Here is a 20,488-nt window from a genome sequence, read left to right as displayed (position 1 = left end):
ATAAACATACAACGAACTCCAAATGAGCGCACCACCGGATGTGTTTATTAGTGAGATGTATGGCAAGGGAATCTCACCGATCTGGCGACGAGGAACACGACCGTGTGATGGGTAACTCATTTGGACAGGCAGCAGGAGAGGCAGGCAAAACGTCCGCATTGTGTGCCCTTGAATGGTTCTGGCCACAGTCCAACATCCCATTAGTAGGCCTGTCCTCTGCAGTTAAAATGGGAACCGAAGAGGAATTGCTCCATAAATCCTGGTGCTGAAGCCGAAATGGAACGGCTGCGTGGAATAAAGAGGGCGCCCTTTGTTTCGCATAAGAGCTGCTTTTAACTTTAGGGTGGCACTTGTTGGAAATGCATTAGCATTCAACAATGAGGCCAGCCGTGGTCGTCTCCCAGTGATAAAAAGAGACTTGGGGTGGCCACGGCACTGGCGTCCTCGAGGCTGGTTCGCTGACAACAGCTGACCCATCCAGACACCCAGGCCTCCGGGAATCTGCGTCCCACACTGAAGGCCCTGTTGGCCAGGCACCGCGGGGTGACCTATTGAACGTAGAGGTGACCGAGGGCCAGTCGTGTTGCTCCGCCGCGCAGGAAGCGGTAACTGCTGCCAGCGTGGGGCTCGTGGAGTAAGAGGGTAACTTGTAAAAGCTGAGACCTCCTCCCCCCTCCACAATAATAAGTGATTCCCTCTCCATTTGTGCCCCTTGTTGCTGAGAGAATCGAGGTATTTACGTGCAATGTTTATCATTATTGAGAGAGGTTGTGCCCTGTAATGTTAGGCCATCCCCCAGTGGCTTTCCTCACCAATGCAACAGCCGATAATGGTGTTGGTCGGGACAAATGCACACGAGCAGCTCTGTATTTACATGCGGCGTGTGTTATTTGTTCAGGATGGATAGATGCACGCCTGCATCTTCAGTGCACATCAGTTGCAGCTTTTCACGTGGAGTTTTTGTGACATTTGAATTTTGATTCATCTAAAATGTGTGTGTTCCTGACAGTTGGCCAGATAACTCTTTGATCAGTTTGGCCTGCCAAGTTTTTAAATTCAGTTTAAGGTTCAACTCTTTCACAGAATTATGAAAGCATGCCATCAACTGCAATGAATGCTGAAGACGGCGATATTACGTACAAGTGCAGGCCATGGCATGGTCATATCATATTCAACGTAATCTAAAGTCTTATAACATTTCTTTAATATCTCCAAACTAATTTTCAGAAAGCAATTAGCCAATATTGCAGAGAATAGTCTTGGTGAGAGCGTAGCTACTAGTGAGACTCCTCTTCTGATTTGCAATTTGTTACTTTTTGTAGTCTCAGTGTAGCTGTTCCACCGTCGTTGCAAATGTCCCCGAGAAACATAAATGTAAGATAATATTAATCACTTCAGGTTTGCTGGAGGGCAATGTCATAACAAACAATCGGAATGAACAACAGAAAGGCATTCAATGAAGGCTGCAAGGTCAGGCTCGAGATGAAAATGAGCAAAACATAAGCCACGTACGACAAGTTCACAAGACAAGCGACGGGAAATATTTTAGGGACACTCACGGACAAGAGAATACAAATACCTAGAGCAACTGTTGAAGGCAGATCAATGATCAACGTCATGAAACGAACAGGCCAACGGGAGCCAGATGGAGCACTTTTGTAAAACTGTATTTGATGATGAAAAACAACATATCAACGTGCTTGAAGAATCAAGTTTTCATCCTGTGCATATTACCTGCCATGACATAGATCAGAAACATAGACGCTGACAAATAATGTAACAAAGGCTGAAAACGTTTGCAGAGGAGCTAGATCGGTGACGGGCATCGCAGGACTACAATGGATTGCATTGGGTGTGCAGAAACCTTAGACCAGCAGTAGATCGATAATGGGCGATTATGATAACAGCTTCTGCCCTTTGTCAAGCTACTGCCGGCAGAGGGCCTCCCCAGGCTGTATCCATCATGGAGGAATTTTTGACCATATTTCACCACACTGGTCGCGCATTGCATGTTGATGAAGAGGCAGACAGAATTAGTTCAGATATTATTCACAATTGATATTAGCTGTAGCTGGGAATCGACCTCAGGTGGACCAGATTCACAGTGCAGTGCGCTCACCAGTGCTCCACATATTACATCACATTAAACATCTGAAATTTGAATTTAAAAAACCCGAATTTATACTCGTTTTTTTAAACACACGTATTTTTTTTATTTATGTATGTGCTGTATTTAATTTATTACCATACTGTACTAAACAAAAAAACACTGCCAGTGAAAATTTTTGTGAAAAAAAGAATGATCAGAGATGAACAAATATTTGTGATGTCTCCTCTATAAAAAGAGACCGTGATTGATTGGTTATATTTACTCTCATCTGTTTTCCGTTAAATTAAGGGATTTTTTCTGCTTTGATTAATATTCTAATGTAAATATATGGAAAGTTTATATTCATTACGTTTAGTTCCGTCGCAGTGAATGGTTGAGATGTACTACTTTTGTTAATTTTATTTGTTTGGGAACCGAGGTCTACCTCGCAATATAGATTTGTAGCCTCAATGAATCAAGTAGATTAATAAATCAAAATCCTCCCATAAATCAACACCAAACCATTTAACTTCAAAATAAACCTAATAAACATATTCGTCAATGACACTACTTTAAAAGAAAAAATAATATAAAAGTTGACGTTTGCAGTATCGAGGGAGGGTCATTGCCCGAAACGTCGTCTGCTGAATGTGCCGAGTTTTGTTATTGGCACCCACTGCCAAAGTAACAGCAGCAGCAGCATCACCAACTAATTTATTTCGTGCACATATTTTGACGCCAGAGGTCGCTGTGATCCCACGGTAATGTTTGATGACGAGCGATTCACAGCGGCAACTGGAGCGGTAATTAAGCACGCGCGCGTGCACGCAAACCGACAAAAGCACACACGCGCACGCGCGCGTGCACGCACACATTTAATGTGCGTTTATGTAAAAAAAAAATGCCCCGTAATTTAACTCACATATCTCACCCATCCATCCATCGCACCCCCAACCCCTCACCCCCCACCTCCCCCCAAGTGGAATTATTATCGGAGGAATGCTCTCGGTTATTGCGAGAGACGGCATCTGGAGTGAACATCTGGGCTAGATTCCGTGCCTCGTGCGTGCTGCATGACAGGAGCTGGAACGCCGTGGCTCGTATTAGTGCAGAGTTATTAGTCCATTAAGCGGAGCCGTAATGGTCTTCAGCCTCATTTCACCGCGCCACGCGTCACATTTCTATTCTCTTCCCCCCTATTGCTTCCACCGGTGCGACGAATGACTTAGGAGGCGCCCAAAGAGTTCACGGTGAGCACGCAGGCATCGAAATGTTTCCCTTTTTATTGGATTTTTTTTTTACCCCTTTATTTTTTAACACTCACGATTTGTATTCATGGGTGGCGCTTAAATACCTCGGCGACTCAAAGCGCCTCACATCACCTATCACAGCAGTCATTCCCAGTGCCTGGCTGTGTGACGATTTAGCCTAAGTGGCGTCCCTGTGCGGCACAAGGTGTACGTATCGGTTGCTGACAATACATTGGAGAAATCGATTGGGTTTAGATTTTAAAGTACGGCACATTGAATTTCGATTTAAAGCTTTCGTGACTGCAGGGATTCGTCTTCTTGGTTCTTTCGGTAAAGTCACGTAGAAGGGAAATAATAAAATAATAAAAATAAAACATAATACAATAATTCTCACGACGTTTCGGCTGCTTGCGTTGTGGCCGAAACTTCGCGAGAATTATTTTATTATGATTTATTTTTATTATTTTATTAATTCCCTTCTACGTGACTTTACCGAAAGAACCAAGAAGATGCGGCACATTGGTCGATCCGCTGCTGGATGACCAGCAGGTTGACGAGCAAGCTGGTCAGTGCGGGTTCCGTGAAGGAGGAAACCGTGACAAGTTGGGTTCTCACTCGCCACTGGTGTCAGCCCTGGCTGTGAATTCAAATTCAGGTTTTCCGGCTTCATAGCGCAGAAGCGCTGCGACGCAGCCCCCACTCCGATGATTCAATTCAGACACACTAACAATTGTCGCTTTCGTCTCAAACCTGAAATCCTTAACAAACATCTATAAAGTGCAAAAATCAATTGTACTGTTTTGTTCTGGGATATCATGAATGTGAGTCTTAAAGTGAAGCAGTTTGTCCATTGTTATTTACTTAGTGGTGTAGTCATAAAACGTTACGATTTAAAACGGCACTCGCGTGATTAGCGACTTTATCTACCTATAAACATGTTTTACCGTCATACGCTTTTATTTACAGAATCTTACAATTTCAACTGGAGGAATCCGATGAGCTATGAAGCTCTTTTTCATAGACGTCGTGGATGGGCGGGTCAGCAATTAGGCATGTTTGACAATTATAATAATTATACTTATTGACCAAAGAACGTCTCAATAATTCTCAAGGCCATGTTTGGCCAAATTCCATTAATGAGCCTCATGTTGGACGACACCAATAAAGCCTCTTAGAAAACCCGCAGGATATAAGAGGAGGTGACACTCAACATTTCCCATCTTCTGGTCATGCTCAAAGTAACAACAACAACAATAATTCTCAACCAATTTTCCTCGCCATCCCGCAAACCAACATGCTTTCTGCCCCACCGCTAAATAATTTTTCGAATCACAAAGTGACTCGCGTTTACTGCAGCCCACCTCAGCCGATCATGAGTTGCTATGACGCGGACAGCATAACCCTGAGTGGCTGCTTTAGTGCCATTGGTTTGTTAGGGGGGGGGGGGGGGGGTTAGTGGGGAGGTGGGGGGGTTACTACCCACTTTAACAACCCTTAATCCAACCAGGTTCCCACACTTCATCGTGAAGTGCCTCGCCACCAATGTGGATGCATTCTCGGGGTGAAAAATCCGCGGTCCGTGAGCGTTCTTCGATGAACCCGGTGCAGTGACTGTGCCGCACCATTTGGGGCCACTGAGAAATGATATTATATTTTTGTATGTTATATATATATATTTACCCCTCCCCACCCACCGACCGTTTCGATTCATAAACTTCCAATCGGGACGGCGGAAGTGGTGTAGACGTGAGATCGAGGTGTATCGTTACGAGAGAAGAGATTCAGATGAGACGGGACAGAAATTATATTGCAATGAGAGATGTAGACGCGAGACAAAGACGGCCTCAGACGGGAGGAGAGCGATAGAGACAAGATAGGAATGAGAGATGTATTAGCTTGCGCACATTAGCATCTCATGTTTATTCGGATTTAAATTCGAACTGATGTTTTGTTCACCCGATATGGGGGGGTTTTTTCGTTACATTAAAATCTGGAATTGACCTCGTGAGCTGCTTGCGGCCACATCGCGCTCTGCCAACGCCTTAAAACCACCGCTGAGGCAGCGTGGGCTGGAGGAATATATCGGCCGTCGGAAATTGGCGCTGGGTCGAGAGCCACAGACACTAGGAGGCACAGACGGAATGCAATTAAGTCGGTGGAGGGCGCAGTTGTCGTGGTTGTAATATTGCGGTGACGGCCAAAGAAGTCGCCACGTCCGTAGCCCCGCAATGAATGCATGCTCTGAATTTTTAAATTGGCCCCAGGCATGCTGAACAGCGGAAGCATATTCGGCAATATATATTCAGTGTGCGCATTATATTGCAATTTGCGCGTCATGTATAGATGTGTGTGTGTGTGATTGTATTAATTTAACGAAGATCCCCCGTATAACCTTAACATACTATAGGAGTAAGTGCTGATAGCGGGTACCTATGAAGGCCGGAACGGCACACGAGGGGTGGGTGACCAGCACCACGCCCGGCCGCCTTCGTCTCCCCGAGTGGCGATGTTGGCACACCGCACCGGGTACTTATTTGAGGCTGAGTCGACCTAGGGGAGGCCCAGGGTCGGTTCAGATAATCGTCACCAGTGTTGGCCGTGAGCGGGACACTACCACTTTAAATCACGACCGATAGGACAGCCCTCTCAACCTGTACACTGCACGTTGAATAGCCTTCATATTTCATAACTAGATGGTGTAAACGCTATATCATATGTACAGTACTGTGTGAAAATGTATGAAAATATGAAAAAAATTCCCCCACCATACTCCATCAGGATACTGTGGCTTAATGTAAGGAGCTATTCCGTCTAGAAACATACCCGGTTCAGGGATGCGTTATGGAATTTTTTATTAATGGAGATGAAAAGTCTTTTTTTTTTTTATCAACTTGTATTTCATCCGAAGAACAAAGCTTGGGTGATTCTCGTCTGAACACGAACAACACACTCCTCTCGTAGACGAGCATGGGATGTGCATATGTTGCATCATTAGAGCGCACAAAGCTGCAAAGATCAATGGATCATTTCAATAATTGATTCCCATTCATTATTTAAAGTCAGGTGAGACTTCATTATAAATGGTTATAAATAAGGGAGCTATTGTACCAAAATAGTGATTTAAAAAATAACTCAACGCATTGGTAAACGTTTGTCCTTGTTGCACCGCTGTGCGCAGCATCACCACATTTTTTGTTTAAAATAATGATAATTTACAGACCTTTATCAATCCACTGCTGGATGACGACTTCGCCCGTTTGACCATACTTCACCACGCTGGTTAATTGGTGGTGGGGAAGATTTCAGACCGTTTCAGTTAGAATAGAGGTTTTTTTGGTTAGATCGTGAAAATATATAAATGTGTCGTTAAAACCCGCCACCACCCGACACAGCCAACTAGTAAGGGTTGTCACGTAAACAGAACGTGGCCAATTCGTCACTAGTACGGCACACCATTTACAATCTGAGTGATGAAGCTGAGTGATTAAGCTAGTTGTAATTACTGGCGAAACATCATACTCAGATTATTCATTGTTATACTGTACTCTGCTCTCCAACGTCTACACTTTCCACATTCACAAACCCGCACTGACCAGAGTGGTGAATATTGTCAAATCACGCCCTCGCTCCACATGCACGGGGTCAGAAACTCCTCATTCAGCAGTGAATTCATCACGTGTCTGTAGAATATTTAACCTCTTTCGACGTACCCGGTCCCCAAACAACCTCTAACGTGTTCAGGGCGTGCACAGCATGAGGGAATGTCTTCTTACGGGGCCATTTGGAGCCTGCCGATGTGAAAATCCACAACGTGAACTCTGCAAGTGCCGTCTCACTGCAGCGTGCGCCCGCTTCTCATGGCATCTCGAAACTCTACGAAGCCTTATTGAGACGGGGTTAGTGGCAGAGTGGCTCGGCTAGTGGACGTCGGTGATTAAACGAGCTTCATAGCTCATCGTATTCCCCCAGTATATATACATATTCTGGTTCCGATTGTGGGTGGCTCGCCGATGCTTAACACAGGCGCTGTCGACGTGAATCTGAGAGTAGCCGATGGCCCAGTAGATGGCAGCAATAGCAGCGGGCTCAATCTGCGCACAGATTGAATGGACTTGGTCTGTACGTATGGATGACTTGATTCGCACCGCACGTAGCCAACCGTGCTAATCGGAGGTGCGGGGATTTATGCATCTATCTGTGCGGAGTATTGAGTGCCCCCACTGCTTCGTACGCGTAGAGGAATGTTTCTAATGGGGGGGGGTCTCCGATTTCCTCCCACACGAAGCCAACCTCTCATTAACGAAATTGGCCAAACTCGGCAGCACAAGACCCTCCGGAAGAAAATAAAAAAAACAGTCTTCATCCTTAGGCCCTTCCTCGGTAAATAATTGGTATTAATAATACATTGCTGACACGATGGCAACGTTTGTGTTAATCCGCTGCCCGTGTCCACCCGCGAATATAAACGGGCAACATTTCAGTGAGTCGATCGGCAGGTTGTTGTGTGGTGGTATTGGTGGTGGTGCTGGGGTAAAGTGTGGGTACTCTCATCTCTTGCAAGACGTCTGGCCATCGTGGATGACGTCGGTCAGACATATCTCTCAAAAGAGGGGCTCTCGAGAGCTCTTTCTCTTTCTCTCTCGCGTTGGAGAGTCCTTCCAGCAGCAACCTTTCAGGTTGGCTACATAGAGTGCATACATACCTATCAAATATGTATCGACGTTATATGAAATAATTAGCATTTTTGTAATTATTGTTGTTGTTGTTAAGAAGTGGATGTGTAGTAAGTGAATCAGTGGCGTAACTACATTATCAGCTCAGGGGTGTGCGGAAATCGGTCAGGTGAGGGCCCAAATATTTGGTTTGTCTCGCACGATCGCACCCAGGCGAGAGATGTTAACACCCTCACTTGGTACGCAGGAGGATCGTGGGCTCGATCCCGACCCTGACACCGGTATATTTGGAGTCTGCGTGTCTCTCTCTACCCGTGGTCGCGTGGATTTTTCTCCGGGTCCTTCTGTTTTCCCCTCCATATTAAGAGTTATGCGTGTAGAGTATTTGGCGCCGATTAACACGTGTGGCCAGATCGCTTCTGACAAAGGGCCACGTAGCTCAGTGCGCCGTAGCTGGTAAAATAAAACAAATAGTTTGTTTTGTTTAAATATCGCGGCTCGTCTTGCCTAATCACATCATCACGTGTTTGTAATTTTACACTGTTATTGAACACGTGTCTCGTGGTGGTTGTCAAGGGGGCCCAAACTCGTGGCTTTGGGTGAGAGTGGCCAGGCACCCCCCTACCTGCCCCCACGCTCGTTACGCTCCTTGCTGCTCATCTTTGCAGATTTAGGAAGAGCGCGACTGTGGGGAGGGGTTGGTGGGGTGGGTGGACGCCGCTCGCGTGGCTCCCACAGCCGCGAATTAACAACCCCCCCAAACAAAAAAAACCCACCGCGACGCTTTCGCCCTCGGTCCTGCGCTTTCTCTCCGCGAGTCGTAAATCGTCGCGGACGAAAATTCCAACGCGTGCTACGACGAACGCCACGGCACCACGACGCTCCGCACAAACGCTCGAGTCGCATTCCAGCCCCAGCTGCTTTTGCCCCACGATCAGACGAGAAGAAGGTGTGTTGTTGTGTTAGTCGAACAAAATAATATCGACTGGCCCTTTTATATCCCCAGGAGGGGGGGTGGCTCCTGATTTTTTGGGGGGTTGGTTTGTTGTTGTCGTGGGAAAGGTCACGCTTGCTGCATTATCGGGGGTGTTTGTGAAATTCCGTAAATGAGAGAGTTGGGTTTGGCCTCGCTTCCGAGGAAACTTGAGCACTTGCGCCTGAAGAAACCCCACGGCCAACCACACGAAAGGGTAACGCTCATGGCTCCGCAAGGGTAGATTCAACAAATTCCGTTGCCGTACTGCGTTTGCCGACGCCCTGACCATATTGTAGCCCACGCACAGAACGCCTGACATATAGCCTGGCTGTCTCCGCCGGCGAACGTATTCTCCAGGCCCACGCCTGCTTAGCGGACAATAACGGGCTGGTTGATGTTCTCGTATGTTACAAGGCGTGTGTGCTGCGTCCGTAGGCCGTGATGCTGTACAGCAAATGGTTAGCAGTGGCGGCCTTTTCTCGGTTTCTATCGGCCTTAGCGTCGCACTCAACGGGAGGCAAATTCGCTAATGATTCGCACGAGACTCAAAGCGAACACCCTCCTCTGTGAGTGAAACCAACCAACCTTCCCGGCCGTACTCTTCGGGAGCACAAACTCCAAAATGTTAAGGGGTTTCCATATCTCTATAGTTACAAGTTTAAAAGTCTATAGTTACAAGCATACCCGATCGATGTGAAAATCTTTCTCTTTGTGTCCACGTTATAACATATTTCACCAGACACGATTACGGCATTCTCCTGATAATTGTGAGACGCACCTTTCCCCCCCCCCCCCCGAATTTCCGAGCAAAAGTTGGGAGTGCGTCTTATAATCCGGTACGCGTGTCTGTGCGTGAGCGCAATATTTTGTGCGTAACTTTGACACACCGGACACGGTAGGTGTCTCATAACGCGCAGAACACTGTAGATGGCACGCCTGCTTATTAAAGTCCACGTGCGCGCCTGGCTAGTCGAGGTAGGATGGATACGTTATCGTCGAGCGTCCCGCATTCATTAAGCACAATATCTGTCCCATTAAGGAGTAATCGCCCAGGCTCAATGATATACGGGGAAGGTGATGGAGGCGGGGGGGGGTCGGATGTGCGGTGGAACTTATGAACAGCGCTCATTTTTCAACTCGCCTCTTCATAAAAATGCCTCTGCTTGGTGGCCTGTAATTTAATGCGGATGGTTTGCGTTGGAGGGGCGAGAGAGTCACTTCAAACCGCGGTCGGCGAGACCCTCGTTGCGTTTTAATTTATTTATTCTTCTTTCTTTCTGTGCACCACCGAAACGCAATAAATTCGTTGCGAATTGCGCAACGTGCACGCCCGAAACATTTTCTCCCGAGGAAGGCGATGATGGTCTGACCGTCATTAATGAGGTGTGCTCGGCTCTTTTTTTCCTTTGGGGATGGGGGTGGGTGAATGCTTCCTTAATTAATGTTTGAGATTGATAAACAACGATTGTTTGGCCGTGGTCACTATTATCGCATTATTCAGAGAGAACGTGGCGGGGTTTTTTCGGTTGGCGTAGTTTCTCCAGTGCTGCGTTTTTTTTTATTAAGTGTGTATATCGTGATTGCTAGACGCTTGACATTATCATTTGTCTTTCATCAGCCGTGCTCAACCCACTGCTTGATGAAAGCTTCCCTATAATCAGCCGCCGTTAACTCTCACGATCCTGCGACGCATTTTGTTTTTGAAAGTGAATTACAAAATACGGCTTAGACACAAAAAAAAACCCACAACAACCACGTGCTGCTCATAAATAGGTGGGGACAATTGCGGCGAAACGAGCTGTGTCACCGATGTTCACGAGCGATCGCTGTGGTGGTGGTTCGTGGTGGTGGTGGTGTTGATGTTGGAGAGGGTTGGAACACCCCTGGTATTTTTAAATGGCACAATCGGGACGGACCGCGAGCGGATTGGTTGATGCGCAACAATGGGCGGAGCCATGCGCCGTCGGGGGTGGTGGGTGTTGCGTTTGTGTTGGTGATGGTGGTGGGGGGACGAGGAGGAGTGGGGGGCGCTAGAGGAGGAAGGCTGAGCGCCGAACGCCGCTCTTTTCAGGACTCAACGCAACAACCTTGCTGTGAGCCATTGTGATGTTAAAAGAGCGCACATCAAAGTTTGCGGGACGTTCGACTCCAGTGAAAGGGAGGGGAAAACAAAATCCCGCTTAAACAGTGACAGCTCTCCAAACTCCAGCTGAAGTCTCCTCTCTCTCTCTAGAACGTATTTCGAGCGCTAGCGGAATAGCAAAAGTCGCGTTTTGAAAATTAGCGGAATATATCTATCTATCCAGTACACATTCTAGCCCATCCTAGTCCGTTCTTCGAGTGAGTGGACGCTTTCCAGTTGTGGACGCCTGCAGCTGTGACCCCGGTGGGCGTGTATTGAGCAACAGCATCAGCAAGCAGCATCATCATCATCAACAGGAGCAACAGCATTGAGCATCTCCTGGGAGCTCGAGGAACACTTGATGCCACACGGGCACGCAGCACAAGAGCCCTGCTGCGCCCAGGCTCCCAGGACCGCTCCGGCCGAGCGAAGGAGACGGAATCTCCGCGGCCAGCGCTGATCTGTGGGAGCTGAGGAGCGAAGACGCTGAGCGTTGAAACAAGGGGAACGGGGGGGGCAGGGTCGCTCGGGGGCGAGGGGGGCGAGTGCGAGTGAGCTCTCTGCCCGCGCAGCCGTGGTGCCGCCGCCGCCGCTGTGACTGGTGGTGCGGTGGCAGGAAGACGTGGAACATTCCGACTCTCGACCTCGGCTGCGTGATTCAACTGGATGATGATGATGGTTGATGGTGGTGGCGACGGTGATGATACGTGCAGCTGCTGAGGATGGAAGCGTGAGGTCGCATTGAAGACTTCTCCGACCCTTCGCCGTTCTGCAGTTGGACTCACTCCTCTTTCCAGCTCTGCGCGTGTGTGTGTGTCTCTCTGTGTGTGTGTCTCCCTCATCTGACTCTTATCTACTCGGCGCCGACACGCGCCTGCCGCTCGAAGCCCGAGGATTAAACAAAAAGTAATGCCAAAATGGACGTTAGGATAGCCCTGTTGGTGGTGATCTTCGGAGCTGCGTTCCAAGCACGGGGTAAGTTTTCGCAGCACCGAGACGGAGATGATGGGAGAGCGCGTGGCTTCCCTCTCTCTCTCTCCCTTCCCACACACTCTCTCTCTCTCTTACCCCCTCTCTCCGCTTACGTTCGTCGGCACGCCGCTCTTGCTGTGTCGCTTTAACTCTTGCCAACTGCTGCTGCTGCTGCTCGGCACCGTAACGCTCGCGAGAGAGCGAGAGAAAAATCTGCTAAGCGCAGAATGTGGAGGAGGAATTGGACGGTGCGATGAATTTGCGTCCATGGCTTGAATGTATCGCAGCATGCATATTCATGCCAAATTGTGTAGCACAAGAACGCCTTACCGGAGGTTCTTTACGACTCCAATTATCAGGAGGAGAGTGTCGGTTTGGCGATGTTTGGCCAGTGCTATTCAATGGGTGTTTGACTTGCGTGTGGGGAGGTTAAACCAGAAAAAAACCTACTCCAGGCGTACGAGGAGGGTGACACTCAATATTGTCATCTTCTGGTGACACCACGTGTAGATCCCCCACGCCTACAACACCTGGCAAGCCCCGGTGGCGGGTCCCCCAACCAAGGGCAGGAGTGCAGGCTCAAACCTGCTTGGATTTCTGTGGAGGTCGCGAGTAATTCAGGTTGATTTTGCCGTCCGTATCGTATACGTCGTAAATGTTCTATAAGGGCTAGAAAACTGAAATTCTACACGAATGTGGTCGAATCTTTGCCCCGTAACGAGGACAATCAGAACAACCAGCACACTCAAAATATCCAATTTGTGCCGCTCACAAATGATAGCCCGGAGGTTCGATGGTTGATTGGTTTCGTTCTGAAATGGTTGAAGCCTCGTGCCTAACGCATACTGAGTGGATCAAGTAATTCGCCTACCGTGGAGTGGAGAGTGACTCAATGGCGTTATAAAGCGGACCGGCTACTAAGTACTGCACGTGCTGCGAACTGGTGCTGTACGAGTGTGCATGTGGTGCATAAACACCTCGTAAAAATTGTAGCAGCTTGCTTCAAAGCGTGCAAATTGCATTACAGGACACGTGCAGTACGCTGTATACTGCATGCGTAGCGCATACAAGACAGCCAAGCGTATCATAAATACAAGGACATGCGTATGTGTGTGCGCACATGTTTTTTCCATGCATGCTGAGGAACGTTTGTTGAGTCAGAATCTTTATTTAGACTGGAAGAATCCGATGAGCTATGAAGCTCTTTCTTTCACAGATGTCCAGTAGCGCACGGCCAACATCCGAGACGAATATCTGAAAACCGTATCTGGGGCCCTCCCCTAGGTCAACTCAGCCTTAAATGAGCCACATGGTGCGGTGTGTAAACATCGGCACTGTCGGGAGACAAAGGCGGTCGGGCGTTGTGTTCGTCACATCACTCCCCTTCGTGCCCCGTTCTCATGGGTCCTCGCTAACAACAATACCACTTGACCCAACAGTCTACGGGATGGCTATGCGCGCGGGGGTGGGGTCTTTGTCTTTGTATGTTGCAGTATATAATTTTAACAGCATGTGCTCAAATATGTTTGGTGGCTCCGCCGCGCGCCCTTAAGGTTTATTTTAGCGGGGGGGCTGGGGGGGGCAGGCTGGGGGGGAATGACAGGCGCAGCGTGGTACGCGCGTGCGCTACGCTGTGCGCAAACGCACATGTGCTTCGGCGCGTTTGAAGGTTGAACAAGGAAGGGGGAGAGGAGGGAGGAGGGAAAAAGAGGAAAAACACAAATCAAAAGCAGAATGCATCTCGCCCCGGTGACAAATGCCTCGCCACGGTGACCTAGATTAGGTAATGCTCTGAATGTATCAATCAGTGTCCACGCACGTAACGGTTGCATTCGTGATGAGATGCATAATTAAGATTGCGATGGAGGTGGCGACACAGGTACAGAGGCATGGAGTCTTTTTTTCTCCATCACCTTTTGCCAAGCGCTAAGGCGGGTTGGAATGCAATTTCCCGACAGCGAGAAGTACTCGTTGACAGCTTGTCTTACCTGACAGCAGAATTCATCATTGTCTGCAAACATGGTGTATCAACTGCTGGATGAAAGCTTCCCCCGTGCCGTCATTCGATGGCCACAATTTCTACTCGTGCACACTGAGCTGATCTCTTTGCGCAAAATCTCTGCTGGGGGGTCGGGTCTCTCTCTCTGTCTCTCTGGCGCGTTCCTCGCCTTTGGGTGATATTCCATCGCCAGTCTTGTCCATGGGTTTTCATTCCTGCCATCCGGCATGTGGTCCGCCCAGGCCCCACTTTTCTTCACAACGTGAGATAATTTTCGCACGATACCTGACCCATGTTTATCTTCCTGTTTCTCGATGCAATTCCGAGCATGCGTCTCATCACGCTCCTCTGCGCACTTTCATCATGTGTGCCCATTTATCTTCATCAGTGTTGATGTTACCGAATCATGCGCGCCATAGCGGAGCAATGTTTCACCGACAGCCGAATGGTTACTGTAGAACGAGTGTAAACACATCGCATCGCAGGGACGGCGAGAGATGGCGACTGCTTTCGAAGGGCCTTCATCCAGCAGTGGATGGATCATCACCGATGACGATGATGAATGAGTGAAAGGAGATGGGGCACGATGCGTGGAAAGTCTTCATCTTCGCCTTATATGGCATACAGCGGCATGCGGTCGGCTCTGAACAGGGTCATTGCTCGAAACGTTAGCGCAATACTGCGACAAGTACACCGTGTCATCGTTTTTAAAAAGAGAGAAGCGCTTCGGTTTGTTGTGTTTGCTGCTGAAGTATTTCAGCAGAGGGGAGCTCACAATAGCTTCACTCCCTTGTGTGTGTGTTGTTTTGTTATTCGCGAGCACACACGGTGATGTATTGGGCACCGCACAAACTGCGCACAGAGGTCAGTGCAGGCAGGCTCGAGGTGGGGGGGGGGGTCGGTAGGATGGAGAAGCGGGGGAGAGGGTCAGGGGGGGGGCAGGCGGAATGTGTGCTGTGCCGGGTGCTGGTCCCCACGCAATGGACGTGGTGACACGGGTCGCTGGTCCTGTTGCCATTTGAGATTAAACAAAGGAGAGCGAGGTGGTGGAGGAGAAGGAGTGGGGAGTGGGGTTGGTGAGGTCGGTTGGCATCGGCTAAAAAGGAGTGCGGGACCAGAGTTAACAATGCCGACCAGGGCGGGGGTGGGGGTGGAGGCTGGCCTCGAGTCATAGCCAAGAAGTTGTTGTCGCAACACTGAACACTCTCCTGGCCCCTTCGCAACGAGGGGTGGCGGGTTCTGGAGAGAGAGAGAGAGAAGTGGGCTGGTTGGTGGGGGCGCCCTGGCCTGTCAGTCGGCTACAGTTCTAAGGGGCCGGTCTGAGCTGCGTTTGTGTCTTTGCCGAAACCCTTGAAATGGAACAGTGGCCACAACCGAGCAAGGCGCCGCGCGACTTAGCAGGGCACTGTCACCCCGGCGTTACACGGTAGCGAGCGTGGTGCCCTTGATCAGGTTAAAGGGAAGATCCCCAGAGCGCTGCGAATGGGAGCTTCGTGAGAACAGCAGGCACGCACTCCACCCTCCAAACACCTCCACCGCTTCCCCCGCCCCCCCCCCCCCAGCGGCTTCTTCTTGTCCTCCTCTCAAAGTCCTCTGGACACGACGCGGGGAAGGGGAGGAGGGTGCTAGCAGGAAGCAGACAAGAGTCTTGCACGCAAGTGGAGCCTGCTCGACACGATGCCTCTCGCCAAACCAACCGTACAGATGTCAGAGTTAGGGTGCCCTATAGGGGGAAAAGAGGGGTGATTGGAGCGGTGGCACACAGTGGCCTAGCGTACTTTGATAGAGCCCAGTAAACAAAGACATGAGTTTACCGGCTTCTGCATTGCCTGGGGTACCGCCGTGTAGACGGAGCGCTCTTGCCAATAACATCTGGCAACTCGGCAGCATTAGTTTAGCAAACCTAATTCTGCTGATCAGACCCATGAGGTCAAAACCGGTGCAGTGTTTCCAGTGGTGGTGCTTGCCAATTGGGGGGGGGGGGTGGGCGGCTAAGCAGATTTTATTTTGGACTTCTCTTTTAATGTATGTAGTTTTAGTGAAACGAAAGAAGAGACATACACAACATTGGGAGCGAGATAAGGGCACCGTAGATAGAAGTCATCGCACAGATGTAGTGAGACGAGAGAATAGACATGCAGGCAACGCAGAGACGAGAGTCATTTACATGAAATAGCTTCTTGCGTTTATTAAGATTTTAATTCGAGCTGATATTCGATGCAGCCATATTTTGTTTTCATTACTCCGTAGCCTCAGTCTCTTATTGGGGCCGCCATACGCTTTTGCTTGGCTTCATATTTACGGCTCATATCTTATTTTAAATACACGCCGCTGCTTCCGTGACATTGGTCTGGAGAAGCCCATGGGCTGATGAACAGCAAAAATAAATATTTTATTTCCGCGTGGAGAGACGAAGGATCTATTTATTCGATTTGCTGTGATGCCCGTGCCTCCTAATGCGGTTATTGCGCGTGGCGCAGCGAGGCGTTCATTAAGGCTCCATCAAAGCGGACTCCCATCTCCGCAGCCCCCATCCTCCTCCGCCACGCACACACATCATGGGGCCTTTGGGTAACGACTTGTATGTGACACAGCCTTTTTTGTCAATCAACTGCTGTATGGGGGGGGGGGGTGGGGGGCGCTCTCCACGCCGTGCGGTTTGTGGTACGGAGCCCGGGGATATTATTTGACCATTCTTCAGCCCGCTCGTCAAGTGCGGATTGGTGGTAAAGGGGGAGCACAGAAGTACAGTACAGTAGAATGATAGATGTTTCCACTGCCCCTCCCCCACGTGGCACAGTAATGGGATGTCGAGTCTCAATATCATACGGGTGTCTCACGGGGCAGGGAAGACAAAGGCGGTTCGATTTCGTGATTTTCGGGTGGCGTTCACGGCCAGGGGCTGGCTCTGTGTAAGATGAATGGCTGATGCCCATCACATGATCCGCAAGCACAATGACAACCTCTTTGTGCACGGTCGCAGTTATTTGCCCATCCATGCACTGCCCAGGTTCAACCGCTGTGCTTAGCTTCTGAGATCGGGCGAGAGATCCGGCACATTCCGGGCGATTTGGTTATACTGTAACTGATAACTAGAGATTATCACAGATCCGTTTATAAAGAAAAAAATGTGTCTTCAACAGGCAAAACATAATAATCGCAACTTGTTTGGCATGGCAAGGTGACATCAGCATTATTGCGCGCAATCTTACCGCTTGTCTTTGAGTAAGTCCACCTGGTTTTGTGAGCCGAGATTGTGGGATTTAAAGAAAACATAGGGCATATTCTTAGGTTTTTTTCGGTAAAGTCACGTAGGTAAAAAATTAAAATTAATAAAAATAAAATTAAAATCACGACGTTTCGGAGGCAACACAAGCTTCCGTCTTCAGGTGGAACCGTCACAGCACGCTTGCTGTATCAAGTAAATGAAAACATAGGGCAGGCGCAACTGTACAGATTTCATCTGTCTTAGGACCCATCAGTGGGCTACAGCAGATAGACAACTCTCCTATGTTGCTGCTGTGTGTGCCTTGAGGCCAATGTTGATCCGACCGCTCACGCGTTCCTTGAATTCGGACCAGAACACCCTCGCTCGCTTCCTGCGCGCGCGTCCCGATCGTTATTTAACTTACTTCCCCTCCTTTTGATGCCCTGCGACTCGTTGTTTCCCCCCCCTCCTCTTCCCTCGGTTTGTTGTGTGAGTAAATAAACGCGTCCTGCCGGCGGGAAGCCCATTCCCGCGACGATAACGATCAGAATTGGGTGCGAAGAAGCGACTCGGCTTTTTTTGTTTGTTTTTTTACCCTCGCCGTTCCGTGTCTCCCACAACATAAATATTGTCTTAGTCCATCGGCCTATCGGCTTTCCAGACCAATATTATGCGGCGGCGGTGGCGGCGGCATTTGGTTAAGCAAGCAAACTCTTGGGCCTTCAGTTAGGCGTGTTAAACAAATGCTGCGAGATTTACCGATATTATTAGCAAGAGGGCTTCGTCTAGAATACGGTACCCCCCTCACTCGACGTATAAAGCAACACCGTGTGCAGCATTGTAAACAATTCTACTGCTGTCAATCCACTGCTGCCCAGAGGCCTCCCGACGCAGTGCGCGGCTCGTGCGTGGCTTATTTGACCATACTTCACCACGGCTGGCAGATGTGGAGGACTTGGTGAAGACGGAGGATGGGGAGGGGGGCAGCATAGAAGCACAGTACAACATTGGATGCAGCTGCACTGCCCTCTGATGCTCACAATGTAGCCCCGCAGCAGCAGCAGCAGCAACAACGGCCTATAACACCCACTGAGGGTCATGCATCTAAGCGCCGTCCAGGAATCAAAATGCCGATTAACATTGCCGAGATCCGACGAGATCGGGGGCCGCATTCCGAGCGAGTTGGTCGCAGGCATGAACAGGACTCGATTAGCAGCAATTGATGGAGTTGCTCACACGTGGCCATCCGAAGCGCAGACGGAATAATAATGCAAGCAAGCGCAGGAAGGAATGATAGAGTAGTGTGTGAGCGCACGTTGGTTGATGTGTATGGGCTCGAAATGGTAGCCCCATCATCATTTCAACCGGGCTCCCACCACCCGAGCGTGTTAATATTTTATTTATTTATATCATCATCATCGTGTTGTCCTCGTTCCTGAGGTCCCACAGAGCAGTAATTACAGGTTTCCCACGTGTTGGTCCCAGCGTGGTGGCAAGTGTTAAGGTGGTGGTGGTTGTTGTTGGGGAAGAGGGGAGGGGGGCATATGTGGTTGTGCGGGGCATTCCTTGTGGGATGATGAGTAATCGGGCGATTGCTTGAAGGTGCAGCAGTAAGGAGGAGGCTCGTGTTTTAATAACTCTAATTCATACACAGAGGCGGGCGGGACCCAGAAAGGGTCTCGCCTACTGACTAGGGTGCACACACGGCGATGGAAAAGTGAAGCTGGCATTCTTAATGGAAAGATAACACGGAGGTCGTGGTGGATTTCCATCTATTCACTTTCACAGTGGGGCCAACACCACTTGGTAATTGGGTGAAGGGGTCAAAATAAGTTCTCAGGCGTTTGGGCTTATGGAAAAGTTGTGCTATAAAAACTAGCATTGCAATGAACCTCTGATATGCACGTAGAACATTTCAAAACATGTCATCCTGAACGTAGATTATGACGCAATACGTTTATCAAAACCGACTTATAAGGTCACCAACGTTGCCTGTTTGTTGTAGTCATCGTATGTTTGTTTATTTTGCTGTCCGTTTAGAATTAAATTTTCCTGATGTATCCCTGTGATCTTTCTAGGATTCTTGGTGCAGTTTAGTAAAAAAAAAACGTGTTTACATATTGCAAGTACGTATGTATACATCTCCTGCATACATTGCATGCAGTATGTGTATAATTTCAAGTCTCCTTTGAAAAATAAACACAGCTATTGTATGTCTGCCCCTCCACTCAATCCGTTAAACTGCTTACAGACGTTGAATTTGTATGCATTGTTTGTGTAAATATATATGGCATTATAAACAACACTGTATGCTTTATGCAAACAGGGAATGATATTGTCATTCTGGTAATGAATCAATTATTTGCATACTCTGAAGAAAATCAGCTTGCAGGGAACTTTTTTTTAAAGAATAAATACTCTCGAGTTCGAATGAACACGCTATCCTTTGTAGTTTCTGGACTGGCAGTTTGTTTACAAAGTGTAAACATTGCAGTTCTCATTTTTTTTAAGGTCGTTCCTTCTCTGACTAAAACTGAGCCTCCTTATCAGCTTCTGACGATAAGTCACAAACTTGTATATATGGGCACCGATGTTCGTGAATGGTTATGAGGGGTTTGGGGAAGGTGGGGAGTATACGGGTTATGTTTTGTCTGGTTTTGATTTTTTTTTCTTGCTGATGTGAAAAGGAGTTTGTAAGAGGCGTGGGGAGGTTGGAGGTGAGGGGGTGGTCGAGTTTGGTTGGTGGTGTAGGGGAGTTTTTTTTTACAGTAACACGGGACGGAACTGCTCTGTGTACGGGTCGGACTTCCTCCGTGGGAAAAAGGAGGCAGCCAGCGGTCAGTAGACACGTGATGGATGGCACCAGAGGTCAGGAAGGGCGACTGCGACAAACAAAAGGTGGCATCTGATTTAAAACCCCCATAGCGGTTCCCCCCAATCATGCATTCCTCGCTGGCACATTAGAACAGATCAGCTGGTTTGAATTTTTTTGAAAGCACAAAAACGGTTTTTTGAAGGTGCTGAGGCATATGAAAGGCACGTTTTGTAATGGCCTGCTTGGAACTGTGGTCAAGCCACACACTAGTGCAGTCAAGTCTGACAGATGCTACTTTAAAAGATCAGGGATCTGGTGAGTCTGCACTGTGGCACAATTTCTCCCAGACCCCCCCAAAAAATAAAAATAAATGTTCAGCTTTAA

At 48.7% G+C, this 20,488-nt stretch overlaps 1 protein-coding gene across 1 annotated transcript in view; it reads left to right on the top strand.

Annotated features, from left to right (window-relative positions):
* Positions 1–11,667: 11,667 nt before the first annotated feature.
* Positions 11,668–20,488, top strand: part of LOC144719116 (roundabout homolog 2-like) — a 155,076-nt gene continuing 146,255 nt past the window's right edge. Inside the window, exon 1 of the mRNA XM_078594959.1 lies at positions 11,668–12,085. Within this exon, the coding sequence (XP_078451085.1) occupies positions 12,028–12,085 (58 nt within the window). The 5' untranslated portion in view covers positions 11,668–12,027. The remainder of the gene's footprint in view (positions 12,086–20,488) is intronic.

Source organism: Lampetra planeri, chromosome 5, assembly GCF_965212315.1.
Source record: "Lampetra planeri chromosome 5, kcLamPlan1.2.h2, whole genome shotgun sequence".
NCBI lineage: Eukaryota > Metazoa > Chordata > Hyperoartia > Petromyzontiformes > Petromyzontidae > Lampetra > Lampetra planeri.
This window is presented reverse-complemented; position numbering and strand designations above follow the sequence as displayed.